This window comes from Desmodus rotundus, chromosome 5, assembly GCF_022682495.2.
Source record: "Desmodus rotundus isolate HL8 chromosome 5, HLdesRot8A.1, whole genome shotgun sequence".
NCBI classification, from domain to species: domain Eukaryota; kingdom Metazoa; phylum Chordata; class Mammalia; order Chiroptera; family Phyllostomidae; genus Desmodus; species Desmodus rotundus.
The window spans coordinates 132811043-132828658 of NC_071391.1; the positions used below are offsets into that span (position 1 = coordinate 132811043).

At 36.1% G+C, this 17616-nt stretch overlaps 1 protein-coding gene across 5 annotated transcripts in view; it reads left to right on the top strand.

The window, feature by feature from the left end:
• CCDC85A (coiled-coil domain containing 85A) overlaps positions 1-6399 on the top strand; it is a 166455-nt gene extending 160056 nt beyond the window's left edge. For 3 of the 5 annotated variants that reach the window (XM_024553053.4, XM_053925330.2, XM_024553054.4), the window contains one exon: positions 5039-6399. In XM_024553053.4, the coding sequence (XP_024408821.2) occupies positions 5039-5128 (90 nt within the window). In that variant the 3' untranslated portion in view covers positions 5129-6399. Of the gene's footprint in view, positions 1-402; positions 502-5038 lie in introns of all 5 variants that reach the window. The other 2 variants (XM_024553052.4, XM_024553055.4) reach the window with 2 other exon arrangements.
• The last annotated feature ends 11217 nt before the right edge of the window (positions 6400-17616 follow it).

Here is a 17616-nt window from a genome sequence, read left to right on the forward strand (position 1 = left end):
ATATCATTTGGGCCGTTTGGTGTATAATTAACTATATTGTTCATTTTTACAATGGAGCAAGAATTATTGACTCTCTAAACCAATGGCACAGGTTATCTTAAAGACCCAATTAACTAAATGCATCTAATTATTTTAGACATTAATACATTCAATAGACTCTTAGTGATGCAATAGATTGCTGTTAATGACCATTTGAAATCAAGTAGAATTGATTCCAGATTGGTTTCCTAACAATGAGCTCTTTTAAATGATTTTGGCACATATGTGTCCACTCTGATATGCAGACATGGAAAAAAAACTAAAGGTTTTACAAAGTGGAGCTCCTTTGATGGTTTTATTCTATAACTAACAAGTTTTTTTTTTTTCCATGTGAAATTTGCTTTTCTTTTTCAACAAATCCAGGTCTTGGATGTTCAGGAAACTATAGATCGTCAACAGGGTAAAGAGTATGAACATGACCTTAGTGAGACAGAAAAAGCTATAGTCAGAGAAATGTGCAATGTAAGTTTAATGTGCTTTGTGGTGTATTCTGTGTTGAAAGCCTCATCATAGCTTAGTTATTGCTTTATGAATATCTACTTTTGAAAATGCTGGTCCAGCGCCTTAATTATTTCTATGAAAATAAAATCAACTCCCCTTGCTTTTTGCCTTTAGTATATTTTATTGCAGTTTTGTTAACACAATCATGTTATAAAATATTTCAGGTAAGCAATAATCAGGCAATATATTTCAGAATTATGAAACTTTCTAAATATTATTGTCTAAAATGTGTTACCAGTTTTGATCTAATAAATGGGTTTCTGTTTTATACTGTTGAGAAGTTTCTTAAAGATCAGTGTTTAAAAACTTGCAGTAAAGGAAACAGACTTCTTTGGGTTTATTTGTAACTGTACTTGGGGGAAAATCACCTTCTTAGCAGGTAATATTTGCTAGTTTCTTTATGCCTATGCTACGTATGCTTCATGTCATGCGCAGTAGTATCTTTACCTTTCAGTCATTGACACAAGCTCAGAATACAGTAACAGGAGATGGACACGTAGACACTATCTATGAAGTCAGAGGAATGCAGTAGAAACTGACATGCTATTTTCATGATAGGTATCCTACGTGATCATTATGTGCTTTGAATTTTATTAATCTGACTAAATTTTAATTATTTCAATAATATGCATGGATGTATCATTTAATCAAGAGTATAATTGTGAATCTTATTAAAAGCTAAATGGAAATATAATATTGTAGAAGAACATATTAAGAGCAAAAAATCATGGAAGATTATATTAATCACTCAATTTAATTGGCTATATATAGATTGTACTTTTATCCTTACATTCTTTGTCCATTAGGATATAAAAATTGCTTAGAAATACCCTTAAGCTTTAGGCTATTAGGACCTGATATACTAAGACATTTATCAATCTCTTTGAGGTCTTCTTGGAATCCAGTAAGTGTTACAAAGTCTCATGGGCATTTTATATGTGCTGGGGAAAGCATTTTTGTTTCCTGCTTGTTTGTGTTGTGGCTATTTTTCTTTTGCAACCCTTTCCAAGTTATATTTTTTTCTTTCCTGCATATGTTTTTGTCTGTTTCAAAAGGTCATTAGTTTTAGATGGCATGCTTGCCTAAATGCATCACTGTTTACCTTCTGTAGCTTCTCAGCTTGTCCTTGAGGTTTTCAATTTGAATTATTTCCCCCTGAGAAATTTAGGATTGCCTGCTGCTTATCTTCTTCTGACTGCGGAATGAGAAAGTTCAGGCATGAGGAATTGTGGAGCTAGAGGTGGCCGTAGAGGTCATCCCCTGGTGGGTCTCCAAAGAGTAGTATGTGAGCTCCTTTATAATTCAGGTGTCTGGGTATCACCCCAGACCACGGGCAATTTGGATAGGAACTACTGGGTAAGAGCCCCCCACACTCACATTTTGTGTTTGAAGAAATGAAGATCCTGAAATTTGTTAATTACCCTAATTAAGTTATTGGGTTGGCCAAAAAGCCCATTACATTTTTTCCATATGATGGCTATAGTAGTGCTTAGTTGTCTTTGACTTCATTCGAAACAATTGTTAGATTGTTGTGACAGCTGTCATGTCAGCATGCATAAAAAGAGCGCCAAAATTGGTGAACTTTTGTGCAGCCATTTTAATATTGAAGATGAAAGAAAATATGCGATATTTTTAGCATACTATGCTTTATTATTTCAAGAAAGGTAAAAATGCAACTGAAATGCAAAAAAATAAAGTTTTGTGCAATGTATGGAGAAGGTTCTGTGACTGATCAAATGTTTCAAAAATGGTTTGCGAAATTTCTTGGTACTATTGACATTTTGGCCAAATAATTCTTTGCTGTGGGGCTGTCTCATGCATTGGAAGATGTTTAGCATCATCCCTGGTATCTACCAACTAGAAGCCAATAGCAGGAGATAGCCAACACACTCAAAATATCCAAATCAATAAAGTTTTTGGTGAAAATGAAATATATGTCTTTTATTTTAAGGAAAAAACCTAAATGGACTTTTTGGCCAACCCAATATTTGCTGTAATTACTCTCAAATGAGCAGCAGTATACCTAGGTATCCTATGAGGACTAGGTCTCTCCACTTTCCCAAGTGTAGTAAATCTGGGGACTTCCATTTTCTCTCCTCAAGGATGAAAAGCAATGGATCTTACATCTCCATTGTGCTTAATGCCATAAATTCTGTAAAAAAATTACACAATTGTTTCTTTTCTTGCATCTTTTTAAAATTTTAGATAAAAGATTTCTAGACATTAGAAAATTTCCTTCTTAATCACAGAAGAGACCTACTAATGAATTCTATCTTGATTAGTTTATATTGATCTTTTTGTTTTCCTGTATTTCCAAAAATGCTTCAAAAGGCCACATGCACTGGTATTGTGGATTTTCCCTACAGAAGATACTTTCCTGAAGCCAAAGCTTGCCCTCCCTGTTTGTCTGTAAACGTTCTCTAGGAAACCTTCTCTAACTGTCCATTTTTGTCTTTGATCACCATTACTTGAAAAAAAAATACAAGCCAGCCCAAATTTGACAATTGGCACTCATATATTTGGGAACTACTTACAAGCCAAGAGAAAAAAGTAATGATTTAAAATATTTGAATCACCAGTACAAATTATACGAACATTGAAAACACAAAGTAAATACTGGAGAATAAAGAAAAGTAAGGAGGGGATAATGGGGAGAGGGGTTTTCAGGAACTACTATAAAGGACACATGGACATAACCAAGGGGGAGGGTGGAGGCAGGGGAGGGAGGTGGGTTTGGCTGGGGTAGGGTGGAGGGGTGGGGAGAAAATGCAGACAACTGTAATCGAACAACAATAAAAAAATTTTTAAAAAAATAAATAAGAAAAATAATTTCTAAAAAAAGAAAAGTCATTTCTTAGAAATAAATACACTCCCTTCTAAGAAACAGTAAATCTGTCTTTTTGCATTAATAGTTTCATCTTAGATTCTCTCTTTGACTCTCATAAATTCTCTGAGAACAGTTGAAATATCTAATGGGTCATCTAGGACAATCTCAGACACCAACCTGTTCTCTCTTAGTTAATAGGTCACTACTCTTAGCATCCCTGGCTCATTTCAGAGTTCTGCCTGCTCTGTTTTACCACACAGCCCACAGCAGTTGACATTTGAGTACTTGAAGAGGGGTTGCATTTTGAGTTGTAATCATCTAATGCTTTTTATGTGTGATTCTTTGTGGTCATGAGTTTATCCTCTGCTTCTAAACTAGTTTAAAGCATCCTGGACAGATGTTATCATATTTACAATTTAAGGGCTAGAAAGGGGTGCTATCTTGGCTTCCTATTAGATGTTTGTATCTCTTCACAGTCAGTTTATTAATTCCCTTGTGCAGAGCCATGACATTCCTTTCCAAATAGTTAAGGACCATAACTACAACTCTCTTCAAATAGGACAGCACATTTCTGCCACATAGTAGTGTCTGCTAAAACATAGAGACTAATAGTTGCATTGGCTTACAGATGGAAGTAGACCCCTGTATTATTCTCACTGGGTTCTCTGGAGTATCTACTCTTTTTTGTCCACCCTACTCTCTTGAAAAGAAACACAAAACAAAGAAGCACAGTCTATGAATCACTGAAGAAGCAACTGGTTTGTGTTCATGTTATAGCCATGTAAATTCCTGTGGAATTAATCAATCTGAACATAATATTTATAGTGAAACCCTCTAGGAGGGTTATGACTGTTACTGTGTGTGTGTGTGTACACTCAGTAACAATGTTACTACATTGGTATGTCATTGGTGAATTCAGTAGTTTTCCTTTATTCTTAATCTCACCTTTCCTGTTGTCCCTCTAAAGTGGCCCAAATCTTAACATGCTGTAATTGTCTCTAGTTCACTGATTCTTGAATTAATTCTTATCATCTTTTCCCTGCTTTCTGTTTTGGTAATCTTAATCTGAGAGGTTGTACTGTTTGGCTGCTAAAATTTATGACTGAAGCCCCAATTCTGCAGGAAAAAGCAGGGAAATTTACTAGTGGCCTTAAAGCTCTCCGCTCAGGACTTAAATAGCTCAAGATCAAAGCTTCTTCATTTTCCTTAGTGGATTAAACACTTTGATATCCCTTGTTAGAGAAGTGTAATATAGGAACCAGGATGATTTTGCTTAGTGGTTCTTAATTCTAGATACACATTAGAATCACCTTGGGAGCTTTTAAAAAAATACAGATGCCTGCACCTTACCTCCACCAATGCAGCCAACCTCTGAGGGTGGGAGTTCCTGTTCAAGGGTTCCCCAGGTGCACAGTGTGCAGACAGAGGTCAGGATCACTCATACAACTAAAGTTGGCACATCGTTCTTTAATTTGGGCCCTGGTTTCTAGCAAAGTCCCATCAACTGAGTAGTTCTTGCGCTTTAGAAGCTTGCACCACATTTTATTTCATTTGTGTTTGAACTCATTCATGTGGATATTTTGTCTCTTGTCTGCACATTCCTCTTTGCCCTCTCATAGATGCCCATCTGTTTGTGGAAGAGGACAATTAAGATGCTTTTCTTTTTTAAAGGTTGTGTGGAGGAAACTTGGAGATGCTGCAGGTTCGTGTCCTGGAATTAGGCAGCATTTGTCTGGAAACCAGTACAAAGGACCCATGTGAGAAACACTCTTTCAAACATGAGATCACCACTGCCAGAACAAGAGAAAAGACGAAGGAAGGAGTGGATTTCCACCAACCTGAACTCATGGAATAACATGGAGTGATTGTACATTGCACATATTTCCCCTCTAAAAACCTTTAGTATAACTAAAGCTGTATTTTATGTCTCTCGCTTTGATGTCTACAGCAGTCAATTTCAAACAAGGTAGCTTTGAAAATCACCATTTTGGTACCGATATTTTCATGAGAACTAAAACGTTTTTGACTCCTGAGATCTAAGATTGTAATTGGGAAACACGCATGATTGGAAGAGCGCAGTAGAGCATCTGCGGGTTTGATTGAGTTGACGCATTGCATTTAAAGGTGAGAGTTTTCTACCACATTGTATTAAAGAAGAGGTATCTTCCAGCTTCCCAAGTTTGAGAGTTGAGTACCTATTTCTTATATTTTAGTCAACAAAATACTAGTTCCTGATGCATAATTTAGATGCAAGGTAAGATTAGGTTTCTGGGATTTTTTTTTTCTTTTTTTTTTTTTTAGTTTTGAGGTGCTAAAATACCATGTGAATTCTTCTTACCAGCTGTGGTAGCAAGACTTTGTAGAGTGCTTATCAGAGAGTACCTTTTATTTCAAATGATCAAAATAAATATATATTTTTCTTTTAATCTTGCTGTATTTTTCATGAAGACACATCTTGGGCACATGTCAACCTCCATATTCACTCATGGTAATACCAACAATTTCAATGAAAGAACAAGCAAACGTCATTTTTCTAAGTGTTTTCAGCTGTGAGATGTCAATTTCTACAATTTAGTTTCTAGACATGCTATTATATTTAATAAACTTCATGTAACTTTAAAATACTGCACTGCATTTATGAAAAGCTCTTTGACTACAGCAGCTATCTGATGTTTTATGAACCTGACGCATGTCCTTCATTATTGAGGCTCAAAGCTTTGTTCAGATTGCTTGAGGTCTGAAAAAGAGGTGTGCTAGCTTTGCTTAGTTTATTTCTTATTTTTGGTATATATAATATTAGGCTGTGTGTACTGGAAATGCTATGATAGGTATTTTGTGTTTATTCAAATGCAGTGATAATTTCCTGTATGAATGTGCAAGAGGCCTGTGACAGAATGCTGTTTTTACTGTAGTTTAAGTTATAAAAGTAGGAATGCAACAATCCCCAGTTTTCAGATTTCTTCTATATTACTCATTTGCTTCATAGCAGATACTCTGTCTTTAAATGGACTCATTATACAGTTTATTAATTGTCATTGGTGGAAAAATTTCATTATCGCTTTTAAAATGTTATTGTGATGAAAAACCAGCCTTCTGCTTTCAGAAAATATCTGAGTTAGTTTACTGTAGAATAACCTTATTATCATAATTGGGTTACCATTTAAGCCTATCTTTCTTTTATATTTTCAAAATATTGCCATTCTGTAAAAGAAAATTGCTTGCTATATTTACACCTTCTTTGTTAGAAATCTTTCATCCTTAAATTGTTGTATTCCTACACATTGAAGACATTTAAAATAAGTTTTTGTGCCTGCAGAAGCTAATACAAGGAACACTGGTCTTTTGACAAAATACTTGTGTAAATTTTGATACTGTATTAAAACTATTTTTTTAAAGTTCTGCATAAAATTGAGTATCAAGTATATGTGTTCATCTTAGCACTGGTAATAAATTATTTAATCTCACAGTGTTTTTTTTTTCCTTCAAAATGTCTTTCCTAAATAAGATTTCTAAATCAGTAAATACTATAATGGTCCTGTCTGATGACAGTAATACAGGGGACTTAGCATCTTAAATATAAGACAAAGATGTGTTTTTAAACATGCTTGCAATGGGGGAATTCAGGTATTCCTGAATTCACACATTATAATGTAGTAAAAATTGTAGAATGATATTTAAGAATATTTTAAAATTAGTTTGTTATAAAACCTTCATTTATTCCTTTAATCCATATAGATTAAAATTAAACCTAACTCAATTATTATTTAAAAATCATCAGACAGAAATTTATTAGAGGGGAAATACTAAAGAAATTAAAAATGTAGCCTTTGTATTTAAGAAGCTTATATATTATTGGGGGGAAAGATTATATATATATAAGCAAGACAGAGGCCAGAGAACACTTCGATATCAGTAGTAAGACTGTGGAATAAGGCGATTCCTACGTTTAGCATTAGCTCCAGGTTTGAATGACATAGATGGACAGCCCAGGCCCTGCATCTTGCCGCTGCCTACTATGTTTATCAATAAAAATGAGTGGCACAGCTCCTCTTATGTGACGAGTTTATGATTTGATTTTATATTCCCTAGAACAAAAGTTAATTTACACATCTTGGGAGGATATGTTTTTTCCAGCTTTGAAGTTGGCAGATAACAGAATCTAAGCTTTTGAAATGAATCTTTTAAGTTTCTAGCACATGCTCAAGGCACTGGAGAAAATTTAGATCATCTTACATGACATCCAGTGAAATTCTAATTGGGCTAACATTCTAATTGGGCTGATTCTGCCATGTAGTTCAATGGACTTTCTATGGATGCCTACCATATGAGTAAACAGCTTTGGTTCCTGACTCATGGTGTTGAATGCTCTCAAGAAAAACATGGAACACAGTAGTATCTTGAATGCCAGTGGGAGCTTCCTTTACATCTAGACAAGATTGCCTCAAATTTCCATTTTCATGACCTGAGAAAGTGGTAAGTCTCCTAATAACATCTACCAATTTCCAGAGCCTTCTTTACTCTGGTGAGCTCTCTGTTTCCTCACTCCCCTCCACCTCAAAGGCATACTGATTCTCCTCTGGGAAACTTATCACTCATTCCTGGAAAGGATCTGCTCAGGGTGGCTTATCAAGGTAGATTACCATTGAGCTCAAGGCACCTTCTACAGGGATTTCATATGCTGACTTCTAAAAGATAAAAGGTCCATCAGCGTCACAGGAGTGAGAAGACTCCTTTCTTTCTCCCCTTAAATGTACTAGACAACTATAATTGTATAAAAGATCACCTGTTCAACACACAAATATGCCTAAATGATCAACACATTTGAACATCTGATGGTGGGCAGGTTGGAATGAGTAGGGGAGGTAGAGAAAGATAGCAGTAGTTGCCACAGATACAGTTTAGTGCCCACTGAGACTCCAGTAAGCTTAGTAGCAGTGGGGAGAGTGGGGCTACAGCTCTCACACTACAGCCTGGATTATAAGAGGGGAAGGAGCAGCAGTCCCCGAGAAAAAGCATCTTGCTTTCCCTTCTTCATTGCAATAGATCCTAGTAGAGGTAGGTTGCTGGGAACCTTAACATGGCACTGCCAACAGCCATTCCTGGAATGGGGGTGGAGCCACAAAGGGAAACTTGCCTCCCTGGCCCCACACATCCCAGAAGAGCTAGTAAAGAAAGCTGACAAGGCCTAGGCAATTAAGAGGTACCAACAGCCATTGCTGGGGGAGGGAGGCTGCAAGATCATAACCTTGCCTCCCTTGCCCCACCCAACCCCATAGAGTCAGATTGTGAACCAGGGGTGTCCAACCAACCCCTTTTGGTGTCTCTGGGCCACACTAGAAGAAGAAGAGTTGCCTTGGGCCACACATTAAATCCACAAACACTTAACAAAAACTGATGAGCAAAAAAAAGGTTTTAAGTAAATTTAAGGTTTTGTATTGGGCCACATTGGGCCTGTGGGCCATAGGTTGGACACCCCTGACACAGGACAATGGTGCCAGGAAATTGTGACTTCCCCCCACCCCACCACCAACACCCATCTTGACAGAGCCTGGTAGAGGTAATGCAGACACCTCCCAAAACACAGCAGGGCCAGGGAACATCACTAAAAGAGAGGTAGTGCTGGGAGTTCACACACCAGTTCTCCACTACCCACCACTCCACTATCCACCACATGCCCCCACCACAATGGCAGTGTCCTGTAACTGAGGCAAGCTGGTCACAGAGTAGACACCCACCATCCCAGTGGGTATGTGGCATTTCCTTAATTGAAGTAATGCTGCTACACTGCATTCCCAGAGGTGCAAATGGTGTAGGTAAGAGAAAACTAAAATTTCTGCTATAACACAATATACTGGAAAACCAAAAAATGTGTCCCACCTACCAACCTGAATTATTGACAGCAAAACAGTATGTAAACAAGAAAAGAGCTCATTACCCTCAATGTGAAGGTAGAAACACCATCCATCAAATACCATGAACACACAAGGTAGTATGGGAGCACAGAAAAAATATGCAGCCTCTAGAAGCCAAACTCAAAGTCATTGAAGATTGTGACTTAAATGACAGAGAATTTAATATGGCAGTTAGGAAGAAGCTCAGTGATACAAGAGTACTCAGAAAGGCAATTCAATGAGCCTGGGAAGAAAATTAATAAACAGAAGGAGTACTTTACCAAAGATATTGAAACTATAAAAAACCAAATTCTAGAGCTGAAGAAATCAATAAATGAGATGAGGATTGCATTAGGCAGCTTCAGAAACAGAGCTAATGAGATGGAAGAAAAATATGCAAGCCCAGAGATAGAAACCTAGAAATGACCAAGGAGGAAGAAGAGAGAGAATGAAGAGTTAATAAAAATTAGGAAAGAACTCTATGAGAACTATCTGACTCCATTAGAAAGAACAATGTAAGTATAATGGGTAAGGCGAAAAGCAGGAAAACAGAGAGCATAGTCAAATAAATAATTGATGAGAATTTCCCCAGCCTTTGGAAAGAAGTGGACTTTAGAATAGGGAATGCTAATAGAACACAATTATATCAATGTTAAAAGAACTCCAAGACACATTTTATTCAAACTGCCAAAAATTTATGACAAAAATTATTTGCGTGTCAGCTAAGGAAAAATTAGATTGTAATCTGTAAAGGAAACCCCATTAGATTATAATCATGTTTTTCAGTAGAAACATTACAAGCCAAGGAGGAGTGGAAGAAAATACTCAAAGTACTGAATGAAAGGAAAAATGGACTAAGGATAATACATCCAGCAAAGCTTACTTTAGATATGATGGAGAAATAAAGGATTTCCCAGGCAAACAGAAGCTGAGTGAATTTACCACTCCAAGACCTGTTTTTTTAAAAAATGTTGAAAGAAGCTCTTCTACTGGAAATAAAAAGACAAAAGTAGACAAAACTTTGAGAAACACGACTAGCAGACAGACAGAAGCAGCAGGAAATTGCAACTCTACTTCATAGAAAAGTATTAAACACATATAACCATAAAGGTTATATGGGAAAAGGAGACATTAAAAATAACTACTATAATTTGGTAATGAAAGCACAACATAAAAAATAATTTGTAACAACAAAATTATAAAAAAAGAGAAGGAAAAGGACTGAACATGTACAGATAAATGAAGATAAGAGGCAATTGTTTCATCCCAGAATATCAGATTATACATTATTTTGCAGTGCACATGGAATATTCTCAAGGAGAGAACATATGTTGGGTCACAAAACCAGCCTCAACAAGTTCAAGAAGAATGAAATCATACCAAGCATATTCTCTGACCGCAATGCTTGGAAATTAGAAATCAACTGCAAAAAGGAAGTAAAGAAACATAGAAACATGTGGAGATTAAACAACATAGTACTAAAAAATGACTGGGTCAAAGAAGAAGTAAAAAGTGGGATCAAAAGATATATAGAGTCAAATGAGAACAACAGTATGACATTATCAAAACTTCTGGGATGCAGCAAAAGCAGTAATAAGAGGGAAGTTTAGATCATTACAGGCCTATTTCAAAAAACAAGAAAAATCTCAAATAAATCTAACATTAGATCTTAAATAACAAAAGCAATCTTAAGTCAGCAGAAGAAAGGAAGTAATAAAAATTAGAGCAGAATTGAATAAAATAGAGAACAAAAAGACTGTACAAAAATTAATGCAACAAACAGCTGGTTCTTTGAGAAGATTAATAAAATTGACACACCCCTGGCTAGACTATAAGGAAAAAAAGAGAAAATACTCATAAACAAAATCAGAAATGAAAGAGACACCACAAACACCACAGATATACAAAGGATCATACTAAAATATTATGAAAGATTATATACCACATAATTCAATAACCTAGAAGAAATGGAGAAGTTCCTAGAAATATATAGCCTTCCTACAATGAGTCATGAAGAAATGGAAAATCTAACTAGACCAATCTACAATGAAGAAATTGAAACAACCATCAAGACCCTCCCACCCCCCAAAAAAAATATGTCCAGGAAATTGCTTTACTTGTGAATTCTACCAATCATTCAAAGATTTGATACCTATCCTTCTCAAACTCTTCCAAAAACTGAAGAATCAATTTTGGAAGAATCAATTGAAGAAGCAATACTTCCATAATATTTTATGAAGCCATCATAACCCTGCTACCAAAACCTGGCAAGGATAACACTAGAAAACTACAGACCAATATCTCTGATGAATACAGATACAAAAATCCTAAGCAAAATCCTAGCAAATTGAATACAAGAATACATTTAAAAAATAATACACCACAATTAAGTGGGGTTCACTCCAGGGACATGAGGATGGTTCAACATATGCAAATCAATCAGTACAATACACCACACTAACAAACAGATAAAAATCATGACATGCAGAAAAAGCAATTGTTGAAATAGAACATATGTTTTTAAAAAACCCTCAATAAAATGGGTATAGAAAGAAAGAACCTCAACACAATAAAAGCCATATATGACAAAACTTTCAGTTAACGTCATACTCAATGGTGAAAAGCCTAAAGCATTTCTTTTAAGATCAGGAACAAGACAAGGATGCCCACTCTCATCACTGCTATTGGAGATAGTAGTAGAAGCACTAGCCAATGCCATTAGTCAAACGAAAGAAATAAAAGGCATCCAAATTGGGAGTGAAGAAATAAAACGGTCTATTTGCTGATGACATGATTCTATTTATAAAAAAAACCTTAAAGACTTCACCGCCCCCCCCCCCCAAAAGCTGTGAGAAACAATAAACAAACACAGGAAAGCTTCAGGATACAAAGTCAATATAAAAGACCTGTTGTATTCCTATATATTAACAGCAAAATGTACTTACAACTGCAAAAAAATAAAAGAATAAAATCTCTAAGAATAAATTTAACAAAAGAGGTAAAGGACCTGTACACTAAAAACTTCAAGATATTTGTTGAAAGAAACTGAAGAAAAAATAATGAAATGGAAAGCTATTCTGTGTTCATGGACTGGAAGAAATAACATTGTTAAAATGAGCATATTATCTAAAGGGATATCTAGATTTAATATAATCCCTACCAAAATACCAATGGTGTTTCTCACAGAAATAGAACAAAAAACCCTCAAATTTGTGTGAAACCTCAAAACACCCCAAAGAGCCAAAGCAATCCTGAGGAATAAGAACAAAGATGAAGATCCCACATACCCTGATGTCACAGTATGGTATTAGCAGAAAAAACAGACACACTGACCAATGAAACAATTGAGATAAATAAACCCACAGATACATCAGCAACTAATTTTTGACGAAGAGGCCAAGAATATACAATAGAGAAAGCAAAGCTTCTTCAGTAAATAGTGGTGGTAGAACTGGAAAGTACAGGCGAAAGAAGGAAACTAGACTGCTGACACCATATACAAATATTAACTCAAAATGAATTAAACGTTTGACTATAAGACCAGAAACAGTAAGATACATAGAAGAAAACATAGGCTCTAAACGTAAGGACCTTGGTCTCAGTGGGGTCTTTGTGAACTTGACCACAAGGCAAAAGAAATACAAGCAAAAATAAATGAATAAGGCCACATTAAACTTTATAGTTGCACAACAATAGCAACAAAAAAACCATCGACAAAAAAAGGCAACTAACTGAATAGGAGAAGGTATTTGCATACTATATACTATGATAAGGGACTAATATCCAAAATATTAACATATAAAAAACTCATGCAACTCAACAATCACAAACAATCTGATTTAAAAAATGGGCAGAAGACCCAAATACACATTTTGCCAAGGAAGACACACAGACATACCAATGTCCAACAGATCTATGAGAAAATACTCAACATCAACAACATAGCTGTAAACGAAATGCAAATTAAAAGCGGAATGAGATACTGCCTCATACCTGTTAGAATGGCTATTATAATTAAGACAAGAAATAAATTTTGGAGAAGATGTGGAGAAAAGGGAACCCTTTTACACTGCTCTTGGCAATGTAAATTGGTACAGCCACTATGGAAAACAGGATAGAAGTTCTTCAAAGTATTTAGAACAATGCTACCAGCAATCCTAGAAAATTTGAAAACACTTATTCATGAAGGTATACATACACCTATGTTCACTGAAGCTTGATTTACAATAGCAAGACATGGGAACAAACCAAGAGTCCTTTGGCAAATAATTGGATAAAGATGTGGTACACATAGACAGTGGAATGCTACTCAGCCACAAAAACATGAAATATTTCCATTTGCAACAACATGGATGGCTCTTGAGAGTACTACCCTAAGTGACATAAGTCAGTTGGAAAAGACAAAAACCATAGGATTTCACTCACATGTTGGATCTAAAGCAAAAAAGTAACAATTGAACAAACAAAAACCAAACTTACAAAGACAACAGAATGGTGGCTACAGAGTGGAAGGAGGTAGGGAGAGGATGAAGAGAGTAAAAGGGGCCAAATTCGACATGACAGGAGACTGACTCTGGGTGGTGAGCACATAATAGAGAATACAGATGTACTGCACACTTGAAATTTATATAAAGTTATTAATGTATTTTACCTCAATAAATTTAATTTAAAAATTACAGTGTTACACAATTAGACAATATATTAGATTGAGCTATATGAAATTGCCAATATTTGACTATTTTGGGACCATAACAGAAATTTCATATGGTGCAAGTTCATATGATGAACAGATTTTTTTTGGTGGGAATTAGAGAGTAAATACAGTGGAAGTTAAAGAAGAGAGTATCGTCATGTCAAGCTGAAGCCAATGTAAAATTGGCTGTACTAAGTGCAGCGCAGAATAAAGGCTCTTTGACTTAGGGAGGAAGACTTTGGGCCAGGAGGATCAACATTGGACTCTATAATTAGCTCCATGAGTTTTAATAACTTGACCTCACTGAGCCTCAGTTTCCCATCTTGCCAAATGGGGTTAACTAAGTTGTTGCAAGGTTCTTCATAGTCCCCTTACTTCCAAAGATCAATGGTTTTGATGGTTCACAAAGAATTACAGCAAGTCATACAAGACATAAGAGCCTGGACCCGTGAGCTATGGCAATTCATATCATTAGTCTGGGGAGGAAACCACATCAGCATTGAAGGACCGACCCACCAACCACTAAAGAGATTCTACAACAGCTATGTTATATACTTTCAAGCTCTGTTCTTCATACATCATCTAGCCTATCAAAAGCCTTGTTACAGCCAATCACATGTGGTAATTGTGGGAATGGAGAATAAAGGGAAATTTATCTGATTCTCAGATAGGAATAATGTGATTGAAAAACAAAATTTTCCAAACTATTTAATTCTGCATTTGTTTTTGTGTCACAGTGAAAACATTTGAGCATGAAGACTTTTCTTTCGAAATGGCAGAATGAGTACCTGCTGCAACTTCCTCCTCTTGCTTCAAACCCTAAAAATGACTGAAAAGATATTTTACTAACCTTACAATCCCACTGGAACAGAAGATACCATGTGCCCTATGGACCAGTGATATGATGATACCTGAGAGAAGAGGCACTGTATTTGGTCAAAGAACGGATCCACAACTCAAGCACGTGATGGAGAGTATTTTTGAAGGATGAGAATGTCTGCAAGGGTGCTTGCTCCCAACAAGCGAAAATTTCTACCTGCATTGCATGGGATGCTAAGGTAACTGACAATAACCAGGCATTTTGACTCCTTCATATAACTTCTCATTCCTTGGGTCAGGCAGAGAACAAAGAGATATTTTTCCCAGAGCAGAGAGTAAGGATATTTGAATTGGGGACATGAGGAAAAGTTTCCAGGTTAATAATACCCAGAGGAAAAGGGACTCTCTGCTTAGATCATTAGGTACTGACACAGGCTACCTAAAAGTCATTCCATTATCTCCTTTATACCTAATGTAGAAAGGCTGAAATATCTCCCAAATCCAGCATCCCATCCTGCTTCTCAAAGAAGCAAGTTGTAAAATACATACAGCAGGATAATAAGGGAATTTCCATCTTAAAATGAGTATACAACCAAATATCACCCAATATTGAAGGGAAGCCACAACTATGAATCAAAAGCACAAAACTCAACAAAGAAAAGACTATATACCAAGTAAAAGAATTAAAAGACTTCAAAAGTACAGAAAATATCCTCAGAAAAATGGTAAATATTGCATTCATTAATAAAAAGTTTACAACTTGGAAATAAAATGTAAATATAAACAACTCAATACATTGGCTATACTGCAGAAAAGACACTGCTGAGAGCAATTTGGTGAGACTGAGGCCAAGAAACTTTGCCAGAATTTAGTGGGAGACTTTTTTCAAGTCTGTAAGTTAAGAAAATGGAGACTCTTTCCTAAAGATTCCACTGTACTTTGTCTCTCACTTACTCTGCACCATTTCCCTTAATCCTTCCCTCCTTCTCTTCCCCAGTTGTTTAGTTGCCCAATTTTATATGAGTTTCAATGTCAAAGGCTACCTTAAAACACTTTGGAAGTAAGGATAAATCATAAGTGAAGTATAGTCTCATTCCATTGAGATTTAATAATGTCCCCCTGAAACACAGATTCTCTCATTTTGCAATAGAGTTTCTCATAGTTTTGATGCCAAGGTTTTTATTCCATTTGTTCTTATTTCCAAGAAGCCTTTTCTTTTCTATCCCAGGACCTATATTTTTCTAGATCCTGTTTTAAAGTGATAGCATACAATATATATCATAATTGCTATGGCAACAGATTCATATGCTAATCAGCAATGCAGTTTTATAGAAGCACAAAGGGTCTGAATTTGGCCTTTGATTCTAAGAACATTGTTGGGTATGGGCCAAGCTGCATAAGCTTAATATAGCATTTAAGGAAGACTTATAAAAATCTGTTTTCCTTCTGCAAGAATCTAGTTTGGTAAGAATGGGTTTCTCACAGGCCAGAAAGGATAAGTCGCTAAGGGTAGGATTTTCCCTTCATCTAGCCCTTCCAATCAGTAGTGAACACATTGATTGGCAACCCAGAATTCATTTTCCCCTTCCTCCTTTCTAAGAGACCTCATTTCTTACTTTACAAACATACCCCTCTTCCACACTGTCCAAGAGATTCAGGAGAAGCTGTTTAGAGTTCCAGAGCCGAATCTTGATTAGTCTAAAGCCTAAATTCAAAGCCTGCCTTGGTATTCTCACCCTACTTACTAATAATTGGTTCAGGAAGCAAATCATAAGTCAGTCAGCGCTCAGTACCCAATGGGCCAATGGTGGCAACATGACCTAATAAGGCTCCTTTAAGCTCTTTGGGAAGAAGTTCTATGTTATGGGTTAGGGCAAGGATTTCTTCTCTCTCTTGTCCATGGTGCTAAGAAAGATCTGTCTGTTACCTCCAACCATTTCGGGCGTCACTAGAGAAGTCGTCCTGAGGAGAAAGCATGCATACACACAAGGGTAGAGAAAGCCAAGAGAATACTGAAGAAAGGAGCTAAAACATTGATGATACTTTGTTGAGATTCCATTCTGCTTCTGGACTCTCAAATAGGTAGTACTGGGTTAAATTTTTTCTTACTGTTTTAAACTAATTTGATTTGGAATTTTGTTACTGAATGCACCAAATCCTACTCAATAGAGTTGTACACTTTAAATGTTATGAATTGGATGTATGTTCTCCTAATTTAGTACACTAGAGGATAAATATTCTATATGATGGTGGCTTAGTTTTAAATGTTTTAGAGTGTGTTTAAACAACTGATTCCTTTATGTCACAAAAGAGAGATTCTATATTATCTTTATGTAATGGAATAAAATTAGTAAATGAGGCTGCTTGGTTCTCCTTATTCCTCTGCTTATTTATTTTTCACTTATTTTGCAACTCCTATCCTGACCCCTCCAGCCTCCATCCATCTGGGAAAAGGTAAGAAACAATGCTGAGGCAGAGTCTCAATAGTAAAGGAAGATGCTTATGGCAACACAGAAGGGACAAGGCAATGGAGGGACCTGGGTGGTGGGCTCAGGCTGATGTAGAGCAGCCATTGCCTCTGGGAGGAAAGTCAAGGCATCCTGGAATTTTAGAGTTTCCAGGAATAAAGCTGGACCAGAGATGTTAATAGGACTCTGGATTTGGAGCTTCCTGATTTTTCCAAATTATAAAATGTTTCAAAGTATAATAAAAATAGGGAATGTTTTAAGTAATGCTCATATTTTGCTACATTCGATTCAATGTTAACAAAAAACCTGCAAGTCCTTTTTAAACCTCCTTCCTTATTTATTTCCTTCTTCCCAACCTAGAGACAAAATATGTTCTAA